This window comes from Rhagoletis zephyria, unplaced genomic scaffold (genome assembly GCF_001687245.7).
Source record: "Rhagoletis zephyria isolate East Lansing unplaced genomic scaffold, Rhagoletis_zephyria_1.1 Rzeph_scaffold_00567, whole genome shotgun sequence".
Classification (NCBI taxonomy): Eukaryota; Metazoa; Arthropoda; class Insecta; order Diptera; family Tephritidae; genus Rhagoletis; species Rhagoletis zephyria.
The window spans coordinates 140,481-166,115 of NW_016157651.1; the positions used below are offsets into that span (position 1 = coordinate 140,481).

Consider the following 25,635-nt stretch of genomic DNA (forward strand, 5'->3'; position numbering starts at 1 on the left):
ACTTTGGCAAGAATTATAAAGAAAAGTTTAAAAACCGAAAAAATAAGCGTAAAAAATTAATTGTGATTCGTTGCGAGAAAATACGTGAAATTTCATCTGCCAGCAAATAAATTATAAAATTTTACTAATCTATGCCTGCTTTTTAACATTTTTAGCCTACTTTTCTTTCTATTTTGCACCAAATACTTATTTTTCTTTCGTTTTGTTTTCTTAACTCTGCAATTATACAAAAACATTCAGTTACACTAAGTTTTTTCATTTTCTTTTTTATTCCTCCTCTCTAAGTGTTTTTGCCTATTGTATGTGTGTATGTATATGTATAATACTTAATTTGCTAGTCATTACTGCACCGTCACATTTACCACTTAACCTTTTAGTTACATGGCTCAATGAACCGCCTTGATTTGTTTTACTTTATACAAAAATTAAATATTTTCTTTCTTAATAATTGCACGCCAAATGGCATAGTATACAACTTCAAACAAAAAAAAAACATTCGAGTGATGTGTCAGCCTATTGCCTTTCTATGCTGATTTCTTTTTGCTGCGGACTTCGAATTTCTGCTTTCCGATTTGTGATCTCTAACCGTCCCCATTTTGCCTTTTTTTCCGCACGCTTTAGCTCTTTCTAAAAAATGTTTCTGATCTTAATATCTGTCTACTTCGCTTAGCTCCTAGAAGCTAAGTACTTTTATTGTTTTATGCTAAATGATTTAGTTTTCGATTACTCAACTGCATGTTCCTTGCTATCCTTTGTTTTTACAATTTTGCTCTTTTCGTTCGATTTTCAATTGAATTTCAATATTCATTGTGTATCTAGTGGTGTATTGATTCTTTTTCACACACATACCTACACTTAGTATTGTATTTTACTCGTACTCACACATATGCTTTTCTAAGTAATACCCACTAAGTTTTTAATTTTAATTTGCTTTTCCCATTTCTAAATGGTAATAGTATTTGTTGGTTGGTAGGTATCGCTAATAATATAAGTCGTCTGTCTCTGTGCCTTTGCTGCGATAATAGTGCTGATCGTACTTGTTGTTATTGTAGTAGTATTCGTCTTGGTAGTTGTAGTCTTCATCATCACTAGCATTAATTTCGTTTAAATCGTGTTGACCACGTTCGTGTATCGGCTGCACGTCGTCGTCGTCGCCATCGTCATCGCCATCACTACTGCCACTGCTATTGCTGTCGTTGTCCAGATCCAGTGTGGTTTTATCGGTTTGCATTTTGTTTGTAGTTGTGCCTATATCCCAATCGTCGTTAAATGCGTAATCATCACTGAACTTATGCCCAAACTCCTCCCCCACACCATTCTCTAATAGCTCGCGCTCCGCAGCAACACTAATTTTTGTCACAGTTATCTCCTCACTACTCCATTTGTTCGCCTTGTTGTCACTCGTATCGCGTACTCACGCACTCAAATCCATTACACGTAATTGTTGGTGACGCGCTTTCGCCGTACGATGTCCATTGCCGATCTTTCTTCGCTTGCGTTTTGCATCGCGCTGGAACGCCACATTGCCTGGATCGTCGGCTAGTTGTGGGTACTTATGTATGCTGTGTATGTCGATGCCAATCCAGCCATCGACATCACCGTGCGACACCAGCTCTTCTTTCTCCTCTTCGGTCCAGTCGCCACGTCCCTGGAAACCGGCAGCAACCAGCTGTTTCTCTAGCTCCCACGCCCGTTCGACTGCGCGCTTGTGCGCGTGCTTGAGTATGCGATGTCGCTCCTGATCTGGATCGACACCATACTTGATAATCACCACCGCATCGGGCCCATGCAGCCGCAATTCCTTTGCTGCAGCGCCACCATGATCGGTCACCTCGTGTGTTGATATGTTGAACATGCCACCGAGCCGGCGCAGTTCTTCGTTGTCGTCGCGCAATTTGAGAACATTGTCCTTGACAAAGTAGAATACATCTTGATCGTGTATACTGAAGTGCAGGTCAAGGAAGTAGGAATTGTTGAAGACGGATGAGACCACATCTTGCACCACGCTGTTCGAACCATCGACAACGCTGACAAGTGCACGTCCGCCTATGCGCGAGAGCAGCACACCCTCACCGAAGACGCCACGGCGGTAGCTGATGCGTGGCAGCAGATTGCGCATTTTCGGTTCCATCTTCAGCAGCGGCTTCGGCACGAAATCAAAGTCGCTGAACTTCTCGTTGGTCTTCTCTACTATGCATTCAAGGCCGGAAATGACGCCGAACTCGGGCGCTAGGGTGTTGGATTTGATAGATACTTGTGGCACATATTGCGCTTCTTTTGTATACTTGGAGCTCTGCATGTTGCGCAAGTCATAGCCGAAGAGTTGCAGCCACGACTCCAAGTCGATCATGTAGTTCTGCGGCTTGTTGGGGTTTACGGGGTCGTTGTTGTGGTAGCGGTAAATGAAGACATCGGTTGGGTTGGACATCTTAGTGGCCAGTGTCTCCCACTTGGGTGTCATCCACTGACCAACTGTGGGATCATAGTGACGTCCCTCGGTGTATACCAGTTTTGTGTTGGGATCCAGCAGACCACCATGGAAGTCAATGGGTATGAACAAGTCTGGATTCGTATCTTTGATGATGCGTCCAAATGGCGTGCGTCTCACATCTTTTATGATGCTGCCATTCGGGTCGAAGAATGCTAGTGGTGAGCCATTTTGATCGGTGGCCACGTAGTAGCGCTGATCGCCGTTCTCCACTACAATTAACATATCGCGGTCATCGTAGAAGAAACGTAAAGTCTTACCGACTTTGGGGAAGTGTACATGCGTCAGCAGCTTCGGTGTCTTCGGATTGGCATAATAGTATTGTGTTACGTTACCTTTGCTGTCGTGCCAAGCGATCAAGCGACTTCGGTCGTCATAATAGTACCACGATTGGAAGCGATCTCTTTCAAAGGCGTGTATCAGCTGACCGCGGTTGTTGTAGCGGTATTTCTGCTCACCACGACGCACTACAAAGCCACGCGCATCGTAGTTATTAAACTCGATTTCACCGACTTGTATAACGCGGTCACCAATGTCGTAGCCGAGATTGATTTTCTCTCCTTGATCCACTATGCCTACAGTATTGCCGTTCTCATCGTACAAGTACTTCCAGTTGTTGGTGCCGAGTACTTCAATTACGTGTCCATCAGCGTTGTAATTGATTTTGTCGAAAGACGTGGATCGGCCCAAGGTCGTCTTCTGTGATTTGATGCGATTGCGTAGATCGTAGTCCAACTCGAGACGGAAGACATCGAAGCTCTTAATGTTCATGAGCACACTCTTAGCGCGGCCATGTTGATCGTAATCGATGATGGTGAAGAATTGCTTCGCGGAGTCTTGGATGACGGTGCGATTGAAGGCATTGCGTGTTATCTTCAGATCCTGCACCACTTCCAACTGACCCAAGTTCTGGCTGTACTTATAGCGCGCTGTGGGCACCTCCTTGTCGTCAATGGACATCTCAATGCCACTCATGCGCGCATTACCATCATACGAGTACTTGTAATGTGCAGAGGCTAGTGAGTTCTTCGAGCCGAAACGTACCTTCTCATCCTTTAGAATGCCAGCGTGATATTTGAATTCGCGACGCAACTCAAATCCGGGCTCTTGCACCTCAACCGATTTAATAAGGCTTGTGGTGTCTTGATAGGTGTAATGCGTGCTCGAAAGCCCAGCTAAAATAGTTTCCAAACGGCCAGCGGAGTCGTGAACAAACGCCACTTTACCAGATTGATGTGGATGTATCTTCGCCAGAATTTGCCCCTCATCGTTGTAAAGTATTTCGAAGGGATGGCGATTGATCGGCGAGAAGTATTGATACTTGAAAAAGCCGAGTGACGTCTGCAGGGAGAATGCATGTATGTGGCCTCGTGGCGTGGTCAAGCTTTGCAGTGCACCAGCGTCGTCGTACTGTAGTAGATAGTCCGAGCGCCGTGGTGTGGTCACCTTCAATGGCAGCGAACCGAACATGTCTTTGAAGGCATAAACCATAGACGAACCATCGCCGTACTTGATTTCATTCAGCCGACCGTTGCGATCAAAGGTGTATGCTTCCTGCAGCACACCCCACTTCCAGCTAACCAATCGACCAAAGCGGTCATACTCTAAATCGACATCAGCATAGTCGCCTGATTGTGGACGGAAGCTCACTGGACGTGCAGTGCGGTCGTAGGTCACGTTCAAAAGTTCTTGCTTATCATCCACCAACACCACAACTGACTGCGTATCGCGGTCATATTCGAGTGTGAGCACATTGTCGCCGTTGACGCGTAGCTTACGTCCCACCTGTGAGACTGGACGCGGTCCTTTGCCTTGCTTGCCTTGCTGTATACGGCGCACAAAGTAACGCCACTCAAAACGATTAGCCAGATCGCCAGCGATTTCCGTACGTTGTTTGGCTGGAACTGGATAGCTCTCGCCAATTACTGGGTTGATTTCAGCCAATATGGCGTATGGCACCACCTCCACCTGCACGGTATGACCCCACGGCGTCAGACTTGTCATGGAGCCATCCATCTCAACCGACGTCTTCGATTCGGCAGCACCATTGCGCACCATGACTGTGGAGCCTTGTATCAGCATCGACTGCTCCTTTTGCGCATTCTCGGAGATCTTCACTTGTGCACCTTTAACGCTCAGATCGAATACCAAGTCAATGACGCGACCGGTGGGTGTGACCGCCGAAGTGAGGCGCCCAAATTCATCGTAGTTGTAGACATAGGAGCGGCCAGTGGAGTCAAGTTTAGTTTTTAGCAAGCCAGTTGGGCCGTGGTACTCGAAAGTCACGTTGTAGTTATCTGGTGTGCTAAGTTCGTGGAGCATCTTCATGCGTGTCATGCGTAGGCGGCATTTCTGACCCTTGGTATTTTCGATGGAGTTCACCTGTGAGGTGTAGTCACGCAGCAGGAAAACCTTATTGCCCGCCGCATCAGTCACAGTGCTCAGTTTGCCATTGGAGGTGTTGACATTGTACGTGAAGACGTAGGTGGTTTCACCAGTTAGAATGTTCTTCGTGGAGACATGCTGACCGAAGCGGTTAAAGATGTAAATTTCCTGCATGTCGGGTGCATAGATCTCATACTCCCGTGACGTGCTCGCCTCAGGAATGCTGGACATAACAGAGCGTATGCGATAGTTTGCTTGATCGGCGATGTGCACGTGACCGTCAGGAGTGACTGAGAGCGCAGCGATTGTGTTAAATTTGGCGCTTGTCGCAAGGAAGTGTTCGGCCTCGAAGCAGTCGCAGCCGCGTTCCAAGCAATTGCATTTCGATTCAGCGCCAGCGAACGGAGCAATACGCCCATCCGTACCAATTACACGCACGCGATTAATACGCTGCGAGTCGCTCTCCGCCACATACAGCTCGCCCATAGGCCCGAATGAAATCGACTGGGGCATGACCAGTGTGGCGTGTGTTGCCAAATCGGAGTCGTAGACGGTAGAGGTAGTGGCGCAGTGCAGAGGCCGGCCGGAGATGACGCGCACACGTCCATCGGGAGTCATGCGTAAGATCATGTGGTCATCGATGATGTGGAGCGTATTGTCCAATGGACTCACGGCCAGCTCGGTGGGCCAACGCAAATGCATCTCCTCCAGCTTCAGTGTGCCCTCGCAGGGAATAGGTTTCCAGTGTGACTTGTGCATGTGATTGCCAATCAGCGTGGTGACTATGCCATCACGATCCACCATACGTATGTTTGTGCCATCGGCGAAGTAGAGTATGTTGTCGCTGGATATGGCGATGCCCTTGGGATAGGCCAGCTTTGCATCCTTAGCCAGCGCGCCATCACCACAATGCGCCTCATCGCCCGGCAGACAACGTTCGCCCGAGCCGACAATGGGTTCCCAGTTCTTTTCAGGTTGCGAATAGTCGTTGGTGTCGCGTACGCGTATGATTTGATGTGACTCTGGATCTGAAATGTAGAGCGTGCCGTCGAGTGGACTAAGCGCCATGTGATAGCGATAGGAAACGCGCGTGGCATTCAACTTGACGACAGTGCGTATGCTGCCATCAGTCATGATGCGGCGTATGTAGTTGAAGTCGCCAACATACAGGCTACCATCAGGTGAGGAAGCTAAAGCGACCGGTGCCAGCAGGCGTTGCTTGTAAGCTAAACCTTCGCAATCGTTGCACTCGAGCGGCCGCTGATGGCCATCACCCATTGTGGTGAGTATGACACGCGGTTTGTTCTTTAAGTAGATATTAGAACCATCGCCCTTTTGTAGGATACCTTCGTGGAAGTTGTAGCGGTGATGAATGTCCAAATTCCAACCACCCACCTCGGATATGGACATGTCGTGACCAGACAACTTGGTGGTTTGTATATCCCAGATGATGTCCTTGCAATCGGTGTATTGATAGCCCACTTTTACTACTGCCGTTGTCACACCATATACACGCTGCCTATAGATGTTCAAGCGATTCCAAGCATAAGTGAATTTAATGCCCGGATCAGCTTCGAAAACGCGTTCGAATAAAATGCCTTCGATTGTTATGCGCAGATGAATCAAGTGAAGCGTTTCAGGTATGGTTTCAGGGGTCAGCTGCAGCTTTATTGTCGAAAGGTAGCCAGCGGCGCGCGACGAATGATACACCAAATTCAAGCCCGTGCCGGGAATCTGCAGCGACTCCTGTATCACCTGCGATTCAGCCAAGATGGCAGAGCGATCCGGGCAAGCACCTTGGAAGCCATGCTTCCACGAGGCCAAGACAACCGGTTTCATGAGATCGTAGTCGTGTGAGAAACACGTGTGTGGTATAGGCACCACATTCTTCTCCTCCGACATGGACATCACCACCACATCAATGATGACCACCTCATTCCAGGGCACTTGTACGATGCGCGACTGTGGACGGAAGGGCGAGCGGCCGAATTGGAGAGTCACAGCGCCACCGCCATTTACCATTAAATCGAACCAACCATCATCACGTGTAAGCGTGAAGCCTTCGAGGAGTGTTGTGGTGGAAACGCGCACACCCACCAAGCCCATGCCGAGTGAGGTGACAACGCGACCGCGTATTACGGCCGAACGGCTGTGGGAAAAGAGAGCGAGAAAAATGAGAGAGTTAGCACACAGCTTTAAGTAGAAGTGGTGGCTACTAGATATTGAAAAATACTTGGTGTAGTAGATTACAATTAAGTATTTAAAATATGTTTAAGAGAGTACGAAATATTTACTCATATATGTACATATGTATGTATGTAGCGAACGGTAATGAAAAATATAATTAACAAGCAGTCGAATAAATAAAAAAAAAATAAACTATGGAACTTGCGCTAAAAACATATTGACATATATTTAGGAATGTAATTGAACTACTTAAATAAATAACGGTAAATTGCTAAATTAACAGCAAATAAGGTGGAAAGAATTCAAACATAGAAGTACACACTCACATGGAAAAAGAAAAAAATGGTTTTTCTCAACACATAAGAGACACAATTGAACGAAGTTTGAACGAGCGAAACAGCGAACGAACGAACAAATTTTTTACAAGGTGTTCGTAAATATTTAAGCGAATTTTGTGTTTTAGTTGCTTATAGCGGTAGTTTTTAAAAAGTTTGGAATATTTTTTTTAGTCTTCTATTGTAACTAAAATTTGATTTGTTTGGGGGATTGCTTGGAATATTTTTTTTTATTCATTAATTATGATTGTTGAAGTGAAGCGCGAAAAAATGTAAAAATTTAAAAAAAAACACGTTAAGTAAAATTACGAAAGAAATGCACTACAAAGAGCTTAAAAATGGCACTACATAATCTCAAAAAGATTTATATAAATGTGAATTGGGGGAACTTAGTAAAAAAATAGTTCCTGATGGGGTTAGTTAAATGGTTTATTGTTAAGAGAAAAAATGTAAAGCGTTAAAAATTGAAGCGATTAAAAAAAGTATTGAAATAATTCTGGAAAATTGTGCACAAAAAAAAAAAAAAAAATTACAAAAGGAGAACTTAAAAATTGAAAGTCAAGTACCGAGTGTTAAAACGATTAAAAAATTACATAAATAAAAATCCAACAAAAAATAAAATGGCACCACATAAACTCAAAAAGATTTATAAAAATTGAGGGAATTTATGTAAAAAAAGGTTCCTGAATGGGTTAGTTAAATGGTTAATTCTTAAGAGAAAAAATTTAAGGGATACAAAATCGGAGCGATTACAAAAAGTGCTAAGGTAGTTGTAAAAATTGTGCACAAACTAAAAAAAAATTCAAAATGTGAAAATTAAAAGAAGTGTGAGTTAAGAGAAACTAAACAATAATTAAAAAATGAGAAATAAAATGGAACAGAAAAATAAAATGAAATTTAATTAAAAGCGGAAAAATAAAATAAAAAAATCAAAGAAACAAAAAAATAGAAAAAAGAAACCAATTAAAATAAATTAAAATTAAGTTAACTAAAATGAAATAAAATCCTATAAAACAGGATAGAATAGAAGGATATATAATATCGATAAAAAGTAAAAAAAAATTCTCAAAAAATTTCTTTAAAAAGTGAAAATGTGAAAAAAATTTTCTACGCAAATATTAAAAGGGAATATGATTTATATAGCATTAAAGTGGTAGACTTATGCCGGATTTCCACTAGGCATTGAATTATAAAAATTTTAATAACAAATTTGGGCATTAAAAAATACCTGTGCGTTAAGAAAAATTGTCATTAAACTCGTTTCCAGATGGCATTTTTTAAATGGCACACATTTTACGTCGTTTCAATGCCTGGTGGAAATTTGGTATTGGAACAGATATTGAAAAAGTTAAAAAATAGTTTCATGTGAAAAAATTAAATGAAAATGAGATGGTTATAGCATCATAAGATTTTGAAAAAAATAAGGTTACTAAAATGATAAACAAAATTTAAGCAGGATTTTTCGACCTTAATAAAGCAAGAACTTAAAAAAAATTATAAATTAAATAAGAAAAAGTAAAAACTAATAATAAAATGAGTGAAATTCCATAGAATAGAAAAATTTAGAAAATCACTATTATATAAAATGCAAATTTACAAAACTGAATAAACCAAAGACGAAAAGCATCAAACAACCATCGAATTGTTTTAAAGAGTATTTTTAAGTTAGTTATTTTAGTTTGAGCGCTTTAGCTTTTGCTTACCTTGCATTGAAATAATTCCAAAAAATGCTGTTAGTGTTTAATGAATTTCGATACGGATTTTGTTGGTTACGATTTGTTTGTTTTGAAATTTTTTGTAGTTTTTTATTTTGAGCGAATCGAAAAATGCCGAAAGGTATGCAAATCGAATGCATTTGAATCGAACAAATCGAATTATTAGTAAAATTGGTTATGTGTTCGCAGTAGTAGTAGTAGTAGTAGTAGTAGTATTGGTAGTAGTGATGTTGGTAGTAGGTTAGTAGTAGTATTTTTTTTTGGTAGTAGTTTGAGGGCGCGCGTGTAAGAGAAGAGAAAAGAGTAGAGAAAATTAATTGCATTAGCTTTGAATTGATGATTGGATACGTTGAAAAATTTGTTTGTGTTTGGTTTTTTTTTTTTCAAAACACAAAAACTAAGACACGTGACATTAGAAATATTTCACAAAAATATATATGTATGTAAACCTAGAAGATTTGTTTTTAACATTAATTGTTTTAAAGCTATAATTTAGCAAGCGACGCCTGGTCGGCGCAATTATTGCGCGCACTTACAGTTTAATTTTGTTTTTGTAAAAACTTTAAAATTCTGTTACCTATTTTTGGGGTGTTTTTTTCAGGTGCAATAACAAAAGACAAACAGTGGGAATTATTTACACATAATTGACGTTTCACTTTTTTCACATGTATGGAATATTATTTTGAGGACGGGAATTTTGAGACAAGGGCACGATAACTTAAAAAGACCAAAATTTAAGAACTGAAAAAAGGCAAACTAGTTATTATTATATGCATTAACTGCAATCTTTTGTGTCTATCCGGATATTTATATACACTATATACATTCAAAAATCAGGTTTTTGGTCAATACAGAATTTTTATTTTTTTTTTTTTTGAAACAAACGAAAATATTTCGCCAATTGCATATTGCTTGAATTAATATTTTTTTCTAGTTTCCGATCAACATATGTAACTAATTTTGAAACCGAATAGAAATTATATAAAATTAAGTGCACAAATTGGCAAACACATTTGAACAAACCTTTCATTGAAAGTCTCGAGTTTCGCATAATTCTGCAGGCTGCTCTCATCAATTAAGAATTTCATGCGTTCGAAGAAAGAAGCGGTAATGGCTGGCGGTTGCTTCCTTAGCAACACATCGATCGGTTTCGGTGCGGATACGCATAGCTGCGACGTCTTACAGACATGGCTGGCACAGCACTCGGGATCCTCGCAGTCGACGAGACCATCTATGATCGAAAAAAAACAAACAATTAAACCAGAATCTGCAATTAATCTGCCTTTACTCACCTTTGTCATTGTCCTTGCTATCGCCACAGTTCAGTTCGAGCGCTATGCCGCAGTCGGGTCCATCCCAGCCTTCGTAACAGCGACACTCCCATTGTCCCTCGCCGCTCACACGACACTGGCCATGCGACGAACAGCCATTCGGGCAACCCTCGATGGTGCAGTGCTTGCCATTCCAGCCGGTCACACACAGGCAAGTGCCATTCTTGCACTGCCCATGCTCATTGCAACGCGTGTCACAGAGCTTCGTATTGCAATACTCGCCACCCCAATCGGGATCGCAGGTGCAGGCATCGCCGACGCAGCGGCCATGTTGACCACAATCCAAATCGCACAATTCTTTCGAGCAATCGTCGCCACTCCATTTCGGTTCGCAGGTGCATGTCTGCGTGTCCAAATCGAAGGTGCCATGGCCAGAGCAATCGGGCAGGCATTGTAGCGCATCTTGATCCATAGTCGCACAGTCGGGACCCTTCCAACCCTTCTTGCAAATGCAAGTGCCATCAGCGCAGAAGCCATGTCCCGAGCAGTTTGGATGCGGGCAGTCAACTAGAGCGGGATGAAAAAAGAGAAAAAATTTAAGAATTTAATACCGGGCAATGAGCTGCTGTAAAGCGCTGCGATACTTTGGGATTTCCCTCTCACTAAAGTGCAGAAATTCTCTAGCAAATCTTCAGTCATTACCTTCCTCACAGAATTTTCCCTTATAGCCGCGCATGCATTGGCACTTGCCGCTCACGCAGTGACCATGTCCATTGCAGTCGGCCACTTCGCATTCATCGTGACGCAGCGAGCACTCTTTTCCCTTCCAACCCGGATTACAAATACATTCGCCATTGATATATTCGCCATGTTGTGAGCACAGCACTGGGCATACGCTCTCGCTGCAGTCGTCGCCACCAAAGCCGGGATTGCATTGACAATGTCCGAGCAGGCATTGTCCATTGCCGGAGCAGCCATTCGGGCAGTTCTGTGTCATATCTTCGGCAATGGCGGCATAGAAGGCGACCTCTTGGGCATCGCCATCATCGTTGTATAGCGAGACGAACCAATGACCGGGTTCCATGTAGCGTGTGACTTCGCGTGTTATCGATAACTGTACGCGCAACATCGATTAAGAGCATGAGAAAGGGAGCGCGTAGGCGAGCGGATATGAGTGAATGAGTCAAAATCATAGGCGCGGTTGCAGCGTAGGGAAGCGCGCAGCGATGATTGATGCCCAGTGATGAATTCAAATGTGTCGACATGATGTTGGTATGTGTTTGTGGATGGTGGAACATTTAACGCATGAATGTGTACAGAATTGTGTGTATGTTTTGGTGTGCGATCGGGATGAAAAACAAGAAAAACACAGAGAAACAGTTTGGTTAATCAAGCATTAGTTGTATGTTAATCAGTTTGAGGCAACATTTAACACTAAAAATAAGACCTTTAAATTAAATACCCAGCTTAATTGATATACTTAAAATAAAAAAAAAGTATGTAAAACAAAAACAAAACTACTCACGTGTGCCGCTCGTGCTGTCCTTGTGCTTGCGCTAAAACCACTTAGCACTTCTTTGAAGTGATACTGCGTATGCGTTGGCAGCGCATTGCGCCTTCCATAGACACCAATCGAAGCGCCACGCGGTATGGTATAATCGAATTTCACATAAGCCGGTTCCGATTGATAGAATTGCATATTCCAATAGCTGTAGGGTTGTATCTCCTTAGTCAACTTTTGTCCCAAAGTAATTTGCCCGAAAGTAGTGCCATCTGGTGGGAAACTGCGTGCTGGAAAAGTACGCGCGCCTACACCGCATTACGCGAGCATTGAGTGAGTGCGCGTGAGCAGAGAGCGAAAAAAATGAATGCGCACAAATTGCAGCAATGAGTGATGGTGTGAGTAGCCGCCGAAGTGATGAGCGCGATGCGAGTAGAAAGACATTTGCGAACACACACATAATGATGAGAGAGAGAGAGAGAGAGAGAAGAGAAAAAGGGAAAACCACGAATTGTTTTTAGACATTTACATGGATTTTTTTCGTTTAAATATGAGCAGATTTATGCTTAAATAATTAAATATAGGCGTAATTTATACAAAATTTACAATTTTTGGGGTAAATTTACAAAATCCAGATCTTCTCTGCTAATGTGTTTTCTGAAGATCTTTTGGTTCTACACACAAATGAAGTATGAAATCGTGGTGTTCTACATATCGTCGTTTAAAGTACAAAACGGCGTATCAACAAAATGCAAAACCGCGTATGTGAGGTTGCATAAATTATTTTCTAGAGAGTAAAAACACTCATATTTCAAAATGGTTCTCTTTTTTATAAGGCAATCGCATTTCTGGGTAGTATATTTCAGGACCACGATTGAGAGAAATAGAGGTTGCGCCAATCACGGTACCGCTATTCCTCTCTCAGTGAATTTGACAGAATCGTTGTTTGTATGACGTCACACTTGTGTAAGTTGTTTACGTTTTCCTTGCAACATTTTTTCTTCTTCTTCCATTCTTGCTCACGTTTTGGCATTTCTCTCTCGCAATCGCACCAGTGTGACATCACACAAAATTTATTCTCAAAAATCCTCTCTGATAGGCGCAATCTTGTATTCTATCATTCTTGTTTCAGGACGAATGGATAAAGATTGAGCCAAGAGCTTGTGTGAGCAAATCCAGTTTTTGGTAAAAATGTCAGTTATGCGGTTTTGCAGAACGACGATATGCGGCTTTGTACTTTAAACGACGATATCATTTCTTTATACTGTGAACTTGCAGAGTATGTCAATTTAAGTTGGAAAACGATTCTTCTACCTAGAAGGTACTACACATTCTGTTCATTATGTCAGAGCTTCCCTTGCTGATGAACTCTATACTTTACTGTGAGCATTCGTACTAGTGTCGATTTGTTTTTCAATAACAGATGAGTATGTCGTTGGTTTTTATATTGTTTAACCTTCATCGATCATCTATATGAAGGGCATTGTTCCTCTGCGCCCTTGGCTTGCTCTTTGCTTTGTTCGAGGTAAGGCCATACATATATATACTTAGGAGAGCGCTTGGTGGGATTGCAAATAGTAAGTTTACATGAATGAAAGAGAGAGGCTTTTTAGCATTAAGCTGCACTGGCAATTCATTCACCTTTGTGTTGCCTAACTCTCCCTGCATATATGTAATTTTCAACCAACTTATTTTGAAACGTAGTCATATTCCTAATATCGGTAGATGTAAATTTTTAGTCTACGTAATATGAAAAAATTACTTTGAAATAGACGCGAAAAACTTTAACGAAGAACCAACGAATTGTGACTGAGCTTTTATTATGAAAATTGTATGTACATGTTGGGTATGATTATGAATAGCAATAGTGAATAGGTGGTCATGATGATTTCAATTTCGCTTTTGGATGATGTCATGATTTGGGTTTTGTTTTCCACTGCCAATTTCTGTACTCCAGGTGATGATTATGGTATTAATGCATATGAGATAGTTAGCAGTAATGAGTATTCAATTCAAATAATTTTTTCTTAAATACTTAATAAGTACTAGAGAATTGAAAATTGTAATACTTATATACATATATGTATAATCTATTAAGCACTCGAATAAGTTCTTGATATTTTTTGGAGTGAGTCCTTGATGTTGGATCTATCGTCTTTTTTTTTGTTTTTGAAGGAAGTACGGATACTTATGAAAGAGTGACTTATATCTTCTGCTTGTTTATGGTAAATATTTTGATATTTATTTCACTAAGTCATTGAGCAGTATAAGTTAAATCAAGTGGTACTAGTAGGACGAAGTTTTACGCATTTAATGTAGTTATGTGTGTACACTAGGATGCGTCATCCTCCATTACAAAAAAAAAAAATCGCTGCTGGGTTTCCATCGGAATTATAAAGTTTATTATATTTTAAGACTTGGCAAAAATACTTTGGTAACATATTAAGATTTACGTGAGATGGAACGTTCTAAAAAAAACCGCAAACAATTTTTTTGAAGTGAAACTTCTTTAGTGGCGGTTGGTTGGGGTTGGGAGTAAATGGGCAAATTCAACGGAAATTGCACACGGAAATGGTGCAACGGAAATGGTTGGGGCTGAAACAAGAGCTTCTTGAGTGTATGCAAATGGTATTAATTTAACAAAAACATGCTAATAAAAGGTTAAAGAATAACACTTAGAAAAAGACCAATACAAGAATGAAAGTAAAGGAGAGTACGTACATAGATAAAGAGAAGGATAAAGGCAAAGGAAAAAATAAAAACAAACACAAAGATGCGTAAAGATAAAGGCAAAAATTAAGATCAAGGTAAATTTAAATTTTTGCTATCGATATTTTTATCGATTTTGTTATCGATATTTTTATAGATTTTCCAATCCATTTTGCTACCAATATTATTATAGATTTTGCTATAGAAATTTTTTATGAATTTGTCATCGATTTTGTTAGCGATATTTTTATCGGTTTTGTTATCGATATCTTGTGGGATGTTACTATCGATTTTGTTATCGAAAGAGTGTAAATATAAAAATTAAGATAAAGAAAAACAGAATAACATAAATGTAATTAGAACGAACAGGGTAGAGGTAGGGATAGGCAGATAGAAAAAAGAAAAAAAAATATATTCTTAAGAAAAATTAGATGTATGTATGTATATTGGTTATGAGACAAAATAGATATGGAACGTAAGTTTCACTTCTCCAGTGTGGCCCAGGCGCACTTACTTTTTTTTTGCAAAAAATCACCTCAGATGATAGAAGAATTTATTCTTAAAAGGTCTCCATAAATATGTTAGAATATTTAATTTTTTCGATTTTTGGAGGTATTTAAAAAATTTTTTTTACACAAAATCTTCAAAAATTTAGTTGGTGGTGGCGCATAGCATCAGGCTGCCGCATGACCAAACGAATAAACGATCTGTGAGTTTTGACTAAGTCTACGCCCTGAGGAGTCCCTCAGTTTGTGTAAAAAATTCCTTCGATCCTCAAGTTTTTCACTTTTTTTAGAGTTTAAAGCATTGCTTAAATAAGAATTCATTTGAATTGAGCACCGGCTATACTTCGCCGGAATATCAAACATAATTGGTTTCAGTGAAAATTCACGTACAGCGACTCAAACAAGTGTTCACATGTTTTTTTTTGTTTTTAAATATCTAAAATTTTATGTTATTTTCTTGTACAAATGTTGTTTTTGCTTTAGCCAAAACCATACAAATCAAAGTTTTAAACCCTATAAAAGTTTAGAAATCCGTCAGAAAAGAAAAAAATATTAAAAATCCACCCGATTTTTCGGCGCTTGAAACTTACTAAAGTTTAATGCGCTATTAAACTATATACCCAAAAATTTTCTAAAGAGTTCTGTTAAGTTGTACGAAATTTTGATGAAAATTTGTTGAATTTCCTAATTTTTTTCGAAACTTTGATTAATTATGGTTTTGGTTAAAGAAAGAAGAAAATTTCTATATAAAAACATTTTTTTTTTAAATTCAAAAACATTTGTATGGAATTTATAATTTTAAAACGCTTATCGGCAGTTTATCAATATGAATATCTTTATTATGAGTATTAAAGAAAATCAACATGTGAATACTTCTTTGAGTCACTGTAATTTTCAAAAATAATATAACTTATTCGAGTCTTCAATAATTTAAATATATGATACTAATAAATAAGTAAGCGATTTTATTTTATAAAGGCTAACTTACATATATAATTTTGTATGCCTTGTTTACGTTATATTTATATATACATATGTATATATTTATGTTTATGTAATTTAACCAACCCATTACCGTACCGTATTAACAAAATTTTATACAAATGTAGCACTGTAATAAATTTAATGAAAGTTATGGTTATTACTTTAGAATTATGAAAAGTTAAAACTTCCTCTACCACAGTGATGGGCAAAACGTTGTACGCGCGCTTAGCCATTTTAAGCTTTTTATGCATTTTATGAAGACCAGTAACGACCATCACATAGCCCGAGGGCAAAGCTTACAGTAAATTTTATATGGGCGCCCCCCACAAAGGTAAAATCTCTCTCTGCCCATCACCGCTTTGCCGCCATAGCGAGACAACTTGTTAGATTTCAAATGATGAGATTAGTAAGCCTCGATGTACACGAATCACTGATATATATATTTTGTTTTAATCTACTTTGTTAGTCTACCAAGCATGTGCCAGTGAAAGAGTTAGTACGTTCCTTTAGTTACCATATACCATAAAAGACAATCACCTTCAAGTATCAGAATAGGCATAACATCAGGACATGCAATTTTGCTGCCATCACCAACAACAATATGATCATCAAAACCAGCGCCATGCGACGCATCAACACCAAGCAAATTAGTAAATGAAGTGGTGGTAGTAGTAGTAGTGGTAGCTGTTGTTGTTGCAATGATAGAATCATCGGTAGCGCTATCAATATTGGTTAGCATAGCAGTTGTGATTGGTAAGGGTGTTGGTGGTGGTGGATGTATGGAATCGTCATAAGTAGTGGTCGAAGCAGCAGTGGTAGTGCGATAATTATTTGTGGCTTGCGTGCTAAAATCGATGTCTGCAGCGAGATCACCATCATCGAAAGCGATCGCTTCTGTGTGTGTCAAAAAATCGCTACATTTGCAAGGACATTCTGGTATTGGTGGCGGTGGTTCGGGTATGCAATATGGACTGCTAGTATGGGAAGGTGCTGCTGGGTGTTCATGCCCTTCGCGATGTTGCTCGTCACTTTTCAAGCGCTCATGAGTGAGTACCTCTTGCAGATCATGCGATTGGCCACCTAACGGCACGGCGACATGCAGAGTATACACTGAGTTGCTGTCACCCTCGGTGGCTATCGTTACATTGACCAGTATATGCTTGCTTGGTGGATCATAATACTCACTCACTATGGGCGCTTTGAGTGGAAAGTGTGGTAGTTTTTCAGCATAACTGGCAGGTGCATCGACGTCATCGGCGCTTTTGAGTACTTCGTTTTCGAACGCATTCGGCGCGGGGTGCATAGGCGTAGGCCGACTTGTGACCACTACCTTACGTTTGCTATATATGTGATGCGCCTTATCACGCGCATTTGTATTACCCTCAATAGTTTTGTAGATTTCATCTTCGCTGGAGTGTGTATCCTCTAGCTTGATGATATCGATGTCGTCCGCAGCAGCAATACGTTGAGCATTGAGTTGCGGGTAGTCATTAGCAGGAGCATTCGAATTTAAATTTGAATGTAAATTGCGTTGTATGTTGTTGTGGTTGTTGTTGTTGTTGTCATTGCTGAGCACTTGTGTATAAGTATTTGTTTTAGTATTACTGTGCAGCGGCATTAAACCGTCATTAAGCATCAGCTCATCATCTTCAAAGTTGCTTTCATCAACAGCTGTTGACGCACTTTTTGTCTGGATTAAATGGGTTTTGCTTGTTGTAGCTTCTATTTCAGCTACATCTTCGGTTGCTTCGCCTTCAAATGTTTCATCTTTCTCGTTACTGGCTTCAGTTTTTTCTGCGGGTTGCGCAGTGGGGGCTGCTCCATCTACTACTTCTATGTCGGTCATTTGCGAGTAGCCTCTTTCTGCTACGGTTTCCGTTTCTGATTCTGTCGCTGCCACTGGCGCTTTAACATTTGCTTGGTCTTTAGCTGCCGCGACATCTTCTTCTACTTCCGCTCCATTTTCATTTCCATCTCCACCCAAAACCTCTAAATCACTTTTTCGTCGCTCGCCTCTTTCGGCAGCTGATTTTCTTGCCACTGACGTGCGCTCATTTATCTCCATCGTTTGTCGTTCATCAGCTGTTAACATTATTGTTTGTTTGGTTGTGGTTGTGGTTGTGGTGGTTGTCTCAACGTCATCAACGCCATCAGCGTCGACATGCACACCAGCAATTGCTGTATTTTGCTCAATCGTTGTAGCGCGTCCATTTTGTGTTTGACTTCCGTTTAGTTTAATTTCCAGTTCTCGTCCAGGCGCTTGATTTTCTTGCCATTCCGCGCGCGTGCTCTTTGCATCCTGCTCTTCAACATATTCTCCGTGCGGCGGCTGCTGTTGCTGCTGTTTGGGCTCATTCCTTTCGGATTTATCAATTTTTATGACATTTGACGTGCCTCCGGACAACTCTAGTGCCGGCGATGGTGGCTGTGGCGTGTGCGCGTCATAGTCGCCATCATCATAGCTGTCAACTAAATCACGCTCATTATTGTTATCATCAGTTGCAGCTATGAGCATATCGCTTTCACTATCACTCAACGCGTCATTTGCCGCTCTATTATGGCGATTGATTTGAAAATCATTTGCATCATCAAAATCATGCGAGTGGCTGCTGCACGTGGTAGTTTCTGGCGCGCTTGTTCTTTCTTTCATTTCGTTGTGCGACTTTTGTGTCGTGCCGCTGCCTATTTTATTATCACCATTTGCGGCGACGATTTTGTCTTTTTCCGCAGCGTCGCCGCATTCGTTATTGACTGACACTTTTTCTGTGCCTTCTTCGGCCACCTCATCCTTTTGCGCTGCCATTGCTGGTGGCCTGTCAATTTGATTATCATCATTAATAATCGCATCAACCAATTGCGCTATCCTCGATGCTGTCGTCAAAACGTGGTCAGGTGCGTGTAGCGCGCGCCCCATTTGCTTTTTAAGTTTCTTACTATGTGCTGGCGCGTACACCTTGCGGCCATGCAAATTGCTCCTGCCTGCCTTGTAGGCTTTTTTCCACTTTTCAACTGCCGCGCCACGCATTTTTGCTTCATGTTTGCTAAATGGCGCGGCTGTTGTCATCGATATCTCATTAATTTCAGTCGTCGCTTTAAATGGACTTAGTTTTCTTCTGTTTACTTTGTTAACAAGCGCCGCGCTAAAGTCTTTTCCTTGTCGCTGCGTGTTACCTTCAACGTAATCAATATCACTATAAGCCACATTATAAATGTCACTGGGGACCAATGTAGACGCGGGCGGTGTTGCCAAGGTAGCGCTTTCGTCAGACGCACGCCCAGCGGCTACGTTTAGTTCTCTTTGAACTGTCTTTGATGGCATTCTCCCTGCCGCCTCGTATAATTTCGCGTCATTGTCGTGCGCCGCGTCCGCCTTCTTTTCTATCAACATTGCCACTTCATTATTTTTATCCTCAAAAGCCTTTGATAAAACTTTGGCAATGGTCGTGAATGTCTCACCGCTATGCTGTTCATCAGGCGCGTCGTCATCATATTCGAAAGCGCTAGAAGATGCTTCTTCATCAGCTTCAACTTCAATGGAGACAGCAATTTTTTTGTCATTATTAGTGCTTTGATTGAGACCTAATACGTTATTGATTTGCAAAGTTTGTGCTGTGGCAACGCCGCCAGGTTTTACTGGCGTTTGATTACTGTTGGGTGCATTCTTGTTATTATTGTTATCATAATCACTTTGCGCGCTGTAAGCGCTCATGTCTAGGACATGCTTACTTTCGCCTTTAACTTCATCTTCGCGCTTTTCCGCCGTCGTCACATAATTACTTTCAGCTTTGATGTCAGGCAGCGCGTTCATTTGACATTTATGTTGCGCGCCTGCTTCTTCTGGTGTTTGACAACGAATATTTGTGGCTGTTAATAGATTTGTCGGAGGCGCATTAACTTCATCACTTGCTGTAGTCTGCGTTGCATTGATATTCGCTTGGATTGAATGCGTCAATGTTGCGCTGTCACTAGACTTACTCACCTCAGCGTACGTCGAAGGTATTTTGCTTAAGTTTCCGCCCTCAGCGTCAGCCGCTGTATCGCTTACTTGCCTTTGTGCGTGTGCATGAATGTCAAAATCTTCCATTTTCCGCACTTCCGAGAGCCGCGCGCTCACATTTGCAAGCATTTCTTCCTCTACTGGTAGCGCTGCCAACTCAATCATCTTTGCGTCCAACTCCAACTCCGGCGCTATGCGCTTTGCGTTTTCAACAACTTCAATGCTGTCAGCGACCTTCTCACTATTGCCGACAGTGCGTGTTGCATTTTCATCATTTAAGCCACCACCATTTTCCCACTTGCGTTCAGTGACTTTGTTATTTTTGCCGTTATTGCCTTCGTCGCGCTCATTCATATCATCATACTCTTCGCGAGTTTTTGTAATTAAGTCGATGCTTGCGAAACTTTGGTCTGTCATTAAACTCCGTCGATAACGTTTTTTGCGCGCACCATGTTGTTGTTGCCGCGACAGCAATGGCGTTTGGAGTTTACGATTTTGCTGCTGCTGGCGTTTGATGTGCTGCTGGTGTTTTTGCCACTTGTTACCACCGCTAGTTGCCACTACCGCTACCCAGTCATCACTGCTTGCGTATTTTTGTTGTTGAAACCCTTTGCGTTGTGCGACAGTTGACAGGTGTGTCACTGCCGCTGTTGCTGGTGCTGCGTTATCCTTTGTTAAGTGCTTCCGCTTTTGTTGGGTTGTTTTGTGCGCGTCCACGCGCTTCCAGAGCGACCATGTGGCGCGCATATCTGCTGCTGGCAGCACTTCATATCTGATGCCTAGAGACGTACAGCGCGTATTTTTTCAGAATTTAATTTGATTCTTAGTTTTTAATTTTTTTTGGTATTAAAATTGTTTCGTGAATTTTCGGAATATTTTTGGATAAAACACATTGCTGCTGTCTACCTATATTTCTTCCTCATTAAACTCTAATGAATACCACTTGTGCGTGCTAAGGGGGAAGGGGCTCTTGCGTTCTCTATAAATTACGCAAATTATCTAAATGATTTTAGACAAGCAGGCGACAAAGGCTTTCGTAGACTTGTCGCAGAAATTATGTGTAAAATGTGTTTATTATGCGATTGTACCAATGAGTGCAGCCCCGTCCATGAGCTCAATGGCGGTTGAAGGCATGTAAGGTGAAAGGAATCAACCAAGTTTTGTGGGGACCATGTGCGCTCTTTCGTGCGCATTTCAATGGTAAATTGTGGTAATTGTTTGTTGTATCACTAGAGACGGCCGTATCGGCTTTATTTTGGCTGTACAACTCTACACAAGTATTTATGAGTGACTGTGGTGTACTTGTTTCTAATGTCTCTAATTTCAACAAAGATTTGATACAATTTAACTTGATTTTAATTCGCAGAATTTTTTGCGAATTACTTTTGAACATTTACTTGTGCGCAGGAATATAATTTCATTACTTTGCCAATGAAATACGAATACTTCACTTCTCAAATTCGTGACTTGTGTTGCGGATCAGACTCCGGCAATACTTTAGCTTCATGTTGCCTTCGAAGAGCAGATATATTTCATTGAAACCTTTTTTATGCAAATAAATTCCTTTGGAAGTATAACGGATGTATTAAACAAATTTATCCAAGCTGAGCAGGCATCAATTCTGACCTGATGCGTGCATGTTGGCTGCAATAAGCATAAAAAAAATTTCGTCAAAATCCTGAGCTAGAACCGACGGGGCTTAGTTAAATTATCACTCAGTAATTTTTGGTTAGGGTTGACACATCCCTCAAAAGTAGGACGCTGCCTTCATACAGCTTGGGGCTGCAGGTGACCAGACGTGACAATCCTCTAATCCGGAGAGTAGTAAAATTTTTAGCCAGATGGTCGACAGCGGGCATCGGCATACTAACGGCCTAGGAGCAACTTTTAGAACACTCAGTTCACTTTGTTGGGCAGTTGGTCATAGGATAAAATGTTTAACAACCAGAACATCAAAAAACAAAAACAAGAAGGAAAGGAAGTCTGTGTAGAGCTCCCTAAGCAAAAGCGGTCCAGCGACAACTCAGGCCGCGATAACCAGGGAAGCTGTCACCAAGCAGAGTGCGCACCAGGGAGGGCAACGCTAGCTATCATTCCGCGTTTGGAAGTCTTAGTTGATCTTCCATGTCTGCAGAGCGAAAACTTAGCGCGAAAGAGACTGCTAAATCAGATTCAAAACTCAAAATACGTTAATACCTTTAAGAAGAAGCAGGCAAAAGTTATGTCTAAAAGGCAACTATCAATAGACGGATTAAGACCAGAAAACGGACGGCGAAAGACCTAGAGACAGTTTAGCTTAGGTGTGGCGTACTGAAAGAGAAACCTTTGAACCCAAATAAAGTTGAGCCTCTGCCACAGACTCTTTATGGACAGCTGAAGGAAAGAAAGGCCGAAATATGTAGCGGGGGAGCTGCTAAGCGCCCCGGGAAATAGGACGAGCCTGGAAAACCAAATCCCTTTTCAACGATGCGTATTGTTTTTGCCTATTAAAAAATCAATAAATGGCAGTGCTTATCGTTTGGATCCCGCTGATCTACCGTAGGGCGCAGTGGCTATCTCACGTGGGTTGGGCCTCAACTGTAGTGCCTCATTTAGGCCTCTTGAAATGCGTTAAACATTGCTTAGTCTTCAGCAGTCGTGTCTTTGAAATTTTTGTCGCAGTGAACTTTGTGTTCGAGTAAATATGGGGGTGTTTTTTTTTTTTAATGAAACTGACCAAATGTGAAAAACTTTTCTTTCACACTTGCAATTACAAGTTCCAATTTTAAAAATTACTAGTTCTTTTGTTTATTTAATATTTATTATCTTGATGTAAAAGTATAGCTCCATTATCTAAGAAGTTCATATATAAAACTTTGTGAAAAAATTATAAAAATTCTGCAAAGTTGCATCTAATTTTTCGACTTTTTAATTAGATTTTGTACTTGTTTTTGAGTATGTAGTTTTATAGCTCATTAAATTTAGTGCAAGTTTGAAATCCTAAGAAATCGCATTGTTTTTTAATATATTTTTTTCTGAATGTATTATGCACTTTTTTGCATAAAAAATTGCCAAAAACCTTTTACTTTAAACTTAAACTTTATTCTACTATAATTTAATGGGCTTTAAAACTTTAAAAATTGAAAATTTAGAGGCAATTTTGCTAAATTTTTATAATTTTTGCATAAAGTAGGAAATATGAATTTATATGGGGTTTGCCAGACATTTTAAAAAAATAATAAATATTAAATAAACAAAAGAAAAACAGGCAAAATTTGTTAAAATGCTGTGGCCCCATTTATTTTTCCACCACTCTATATAAGTACATATACAGGCTACGTCCCATTACATCGACGGCGATTTGCGAAAACTTCAATTAGCATTAAATTACGAAAATTCGGCGCTCATTCAGAAAACTAATTTATTTCTCCTGAACAAGAATAGCAATTGTAAAACGAAATGAAAAACAAAAACTATGTAAATAAATTCGAATTTCACTTTTGCTTTTAGTTTTGCCGTCTTAACTTCTCGCCATCAATTTCCGGTGTACAAGGTGTCTGCATTCAGTTTCACCTACCCCACTTGCCCCACTTAATACTGATTTTCCGCTTACTATTCATTTGCCAGCTAAAAGCGAGTGTTTTATTTCACAACAACAAGAGAAGTAAGCAATTTTTCTCTCGCCTTTGTCGTCGCCAATGTCGTGGTCTATTTATGGTTAAAGAACTTTGTCGAAGCTGTCAACAGCAGACGGCGGTAAATAAATAAATAAAACGACAGTCCAAAACAAATGAATTGAAGTGGAAAAAAGAAGAATGCAAAGTAAACATTTTTGGCTAAACAAAGATATCCTTGTGCCAAATGCAATAACAACAAGAAAAACAACAACAACAAACATAAAACAGTCAAACCAAGCAGTCTAATGGGCTTGCACTTAAAAAAAAAAAATAAAGCAGACAACGGTAGCCGGCAACTAGCCAAGCAGCCACTGAGTGGAGCCCCTTCCCGCGCTAGACACGCGGTTCAAGTGACAATTTTATTCATTTGATTTCGTTTAAACTTCAGCCTGTCTATGCTATTTATTTTATTTTTTCTAACGCACTTCTCAGGGCGCTTTGATTTTCCCCTGCCTCTGCTTAATTTTATCATTTCACAATTATTTTTCGCGATTTTATCATCTTACGCTTCTTCGTTGATTCGTTGTCGTCAGTTATGTACGTCGCTTCATTCAACGCTATAATCAGCGTTGGTCCTTAGCGCTCAAGTGAAACTCATTTAAAAATAATTAAAAGTTGAAAATAATTACCTCCATTATTGGCATTTGCCAGCGATGAGGACAGCGATGATGAGGGTGAAGATGCAACTGCTCCTGGCGTACCAATGGCGGCTACAGCTGAGGACGCTGATGCTGGCGATTGGTAGGCAGTGGATGATGGTGAGGTGCCACCACCAATACCACTACCACCATTAATGCCACTGCCACCCAACAAGCCACCATTACCGTTATGTGCCGCTGAAGCCGCTGCTGCCGCCTGCGCCGCTGCCGCTTGTGATGCCGATATCGAAGATAGCGATGAGGTTGCCGTTGATGCAGTGACCGTGGTGGGTTGTCCGAATTTCGTTAGATCCGTATTAGTGCTTTTGGCGGCCGTCACCTCGGATGCCTCATTGCCGACTAGAATTGTGCGTGGTTCGTCGATGGATAAGTGTAGCACACCGGAAACTGTGCAGAGTTGTTGCAGACGGAGGAGGAAAAGTGGAATAAAATGGAAAATTTATGTGAATAATTGAGTATTAATTGAAATAATTTTAATTGATGCATGAAATAAAACTTAATAAACTCTAGAGGAGAGTGGTAGAGAGCACGGGCAGAGTGAAAGGATAACAAGCGCAGTGTACGTACCATATAGAACTATTGAAATCAGGCCAAGTAACGCAAATACAGCCAAACAAATGTTGAGCGCACATCGCCAACGATGCCAGCGCGCCGCCAAACCTTTGCGGAAGTTCATCGGTGTCGAATAGTGATGCGCGGGCAGGCCGCTCATGACGCTGCGCGGTGGAAGCACGGGTCCCATGCAATTGTTCGTGCTGCGCTCGTAACCTTTGAGTGTGTCTTTTGTGGGTGTTGAGCAGGCAGAGCCGCTTTTATAATCGATGGGTGAACCTTTGTTGATATCTGTAAAGTACATTTTGAAAGTTTAATGAAAGTTTTGAAATTTTTAAAGTTCCATGGAATATTCTTTTATATATATGTACATATTATTTTTTTAAATAATGAATGCGAAATTCAGCGTATGTACATATATGGGAAAATGTTTTGAAATGGGGACTTTTCAACAAAAAAAATTTGTTTTTCAAAATAGTAGCACATCCATAATTTATCACTTGTAAACCTAATTGAGGTACTTTGTAACCCGTGTAACTAGTTATTTTTAATTGCTACTCTATTTAAATCATATAACTGTTTCTTATTAGCCGAGTCAAGTTAGATTTTCAAGATTGAAATAATTCGCATAAAGCTGATCACGTTCACCACTATAAACGAAGTGTGCAAAGTCCTCATCGATCGCATATC

General features: G+C 40.7%; 1 protein-coding gene across 1 annotated transcript; it reads right to left on the minus strand.

The window, feature by feature from the left end:
• Positions 1 to 838: 838 nt before the first annotated feature.
• LOC108360421 (teneurin transmembrane protein Ten-m) lies at positions 839 to 25,236 on the minus strand (the record flags this gene model as incomplete). Its single annotated transcript, XM_017612693.1, has 9 exons — positions 839 to 7,022; positions 9,099 to 9,125; positions 10,134 to 10,341; positions 10,403 to 10,948; positions 11,084 to 11,495; positions 11,907 to 12,190; positions 16,619 to 20,857; positions 24,364 to 24,780; positions 24,961 to 25,236. Coding segments are annotated over 9 exons (12,017 nt in total), but the record flags the coding sequence as incomplete, so codon positions are not given.
• Positions 25,237 to 25,635: the final 399 nt, after the last annotated feature.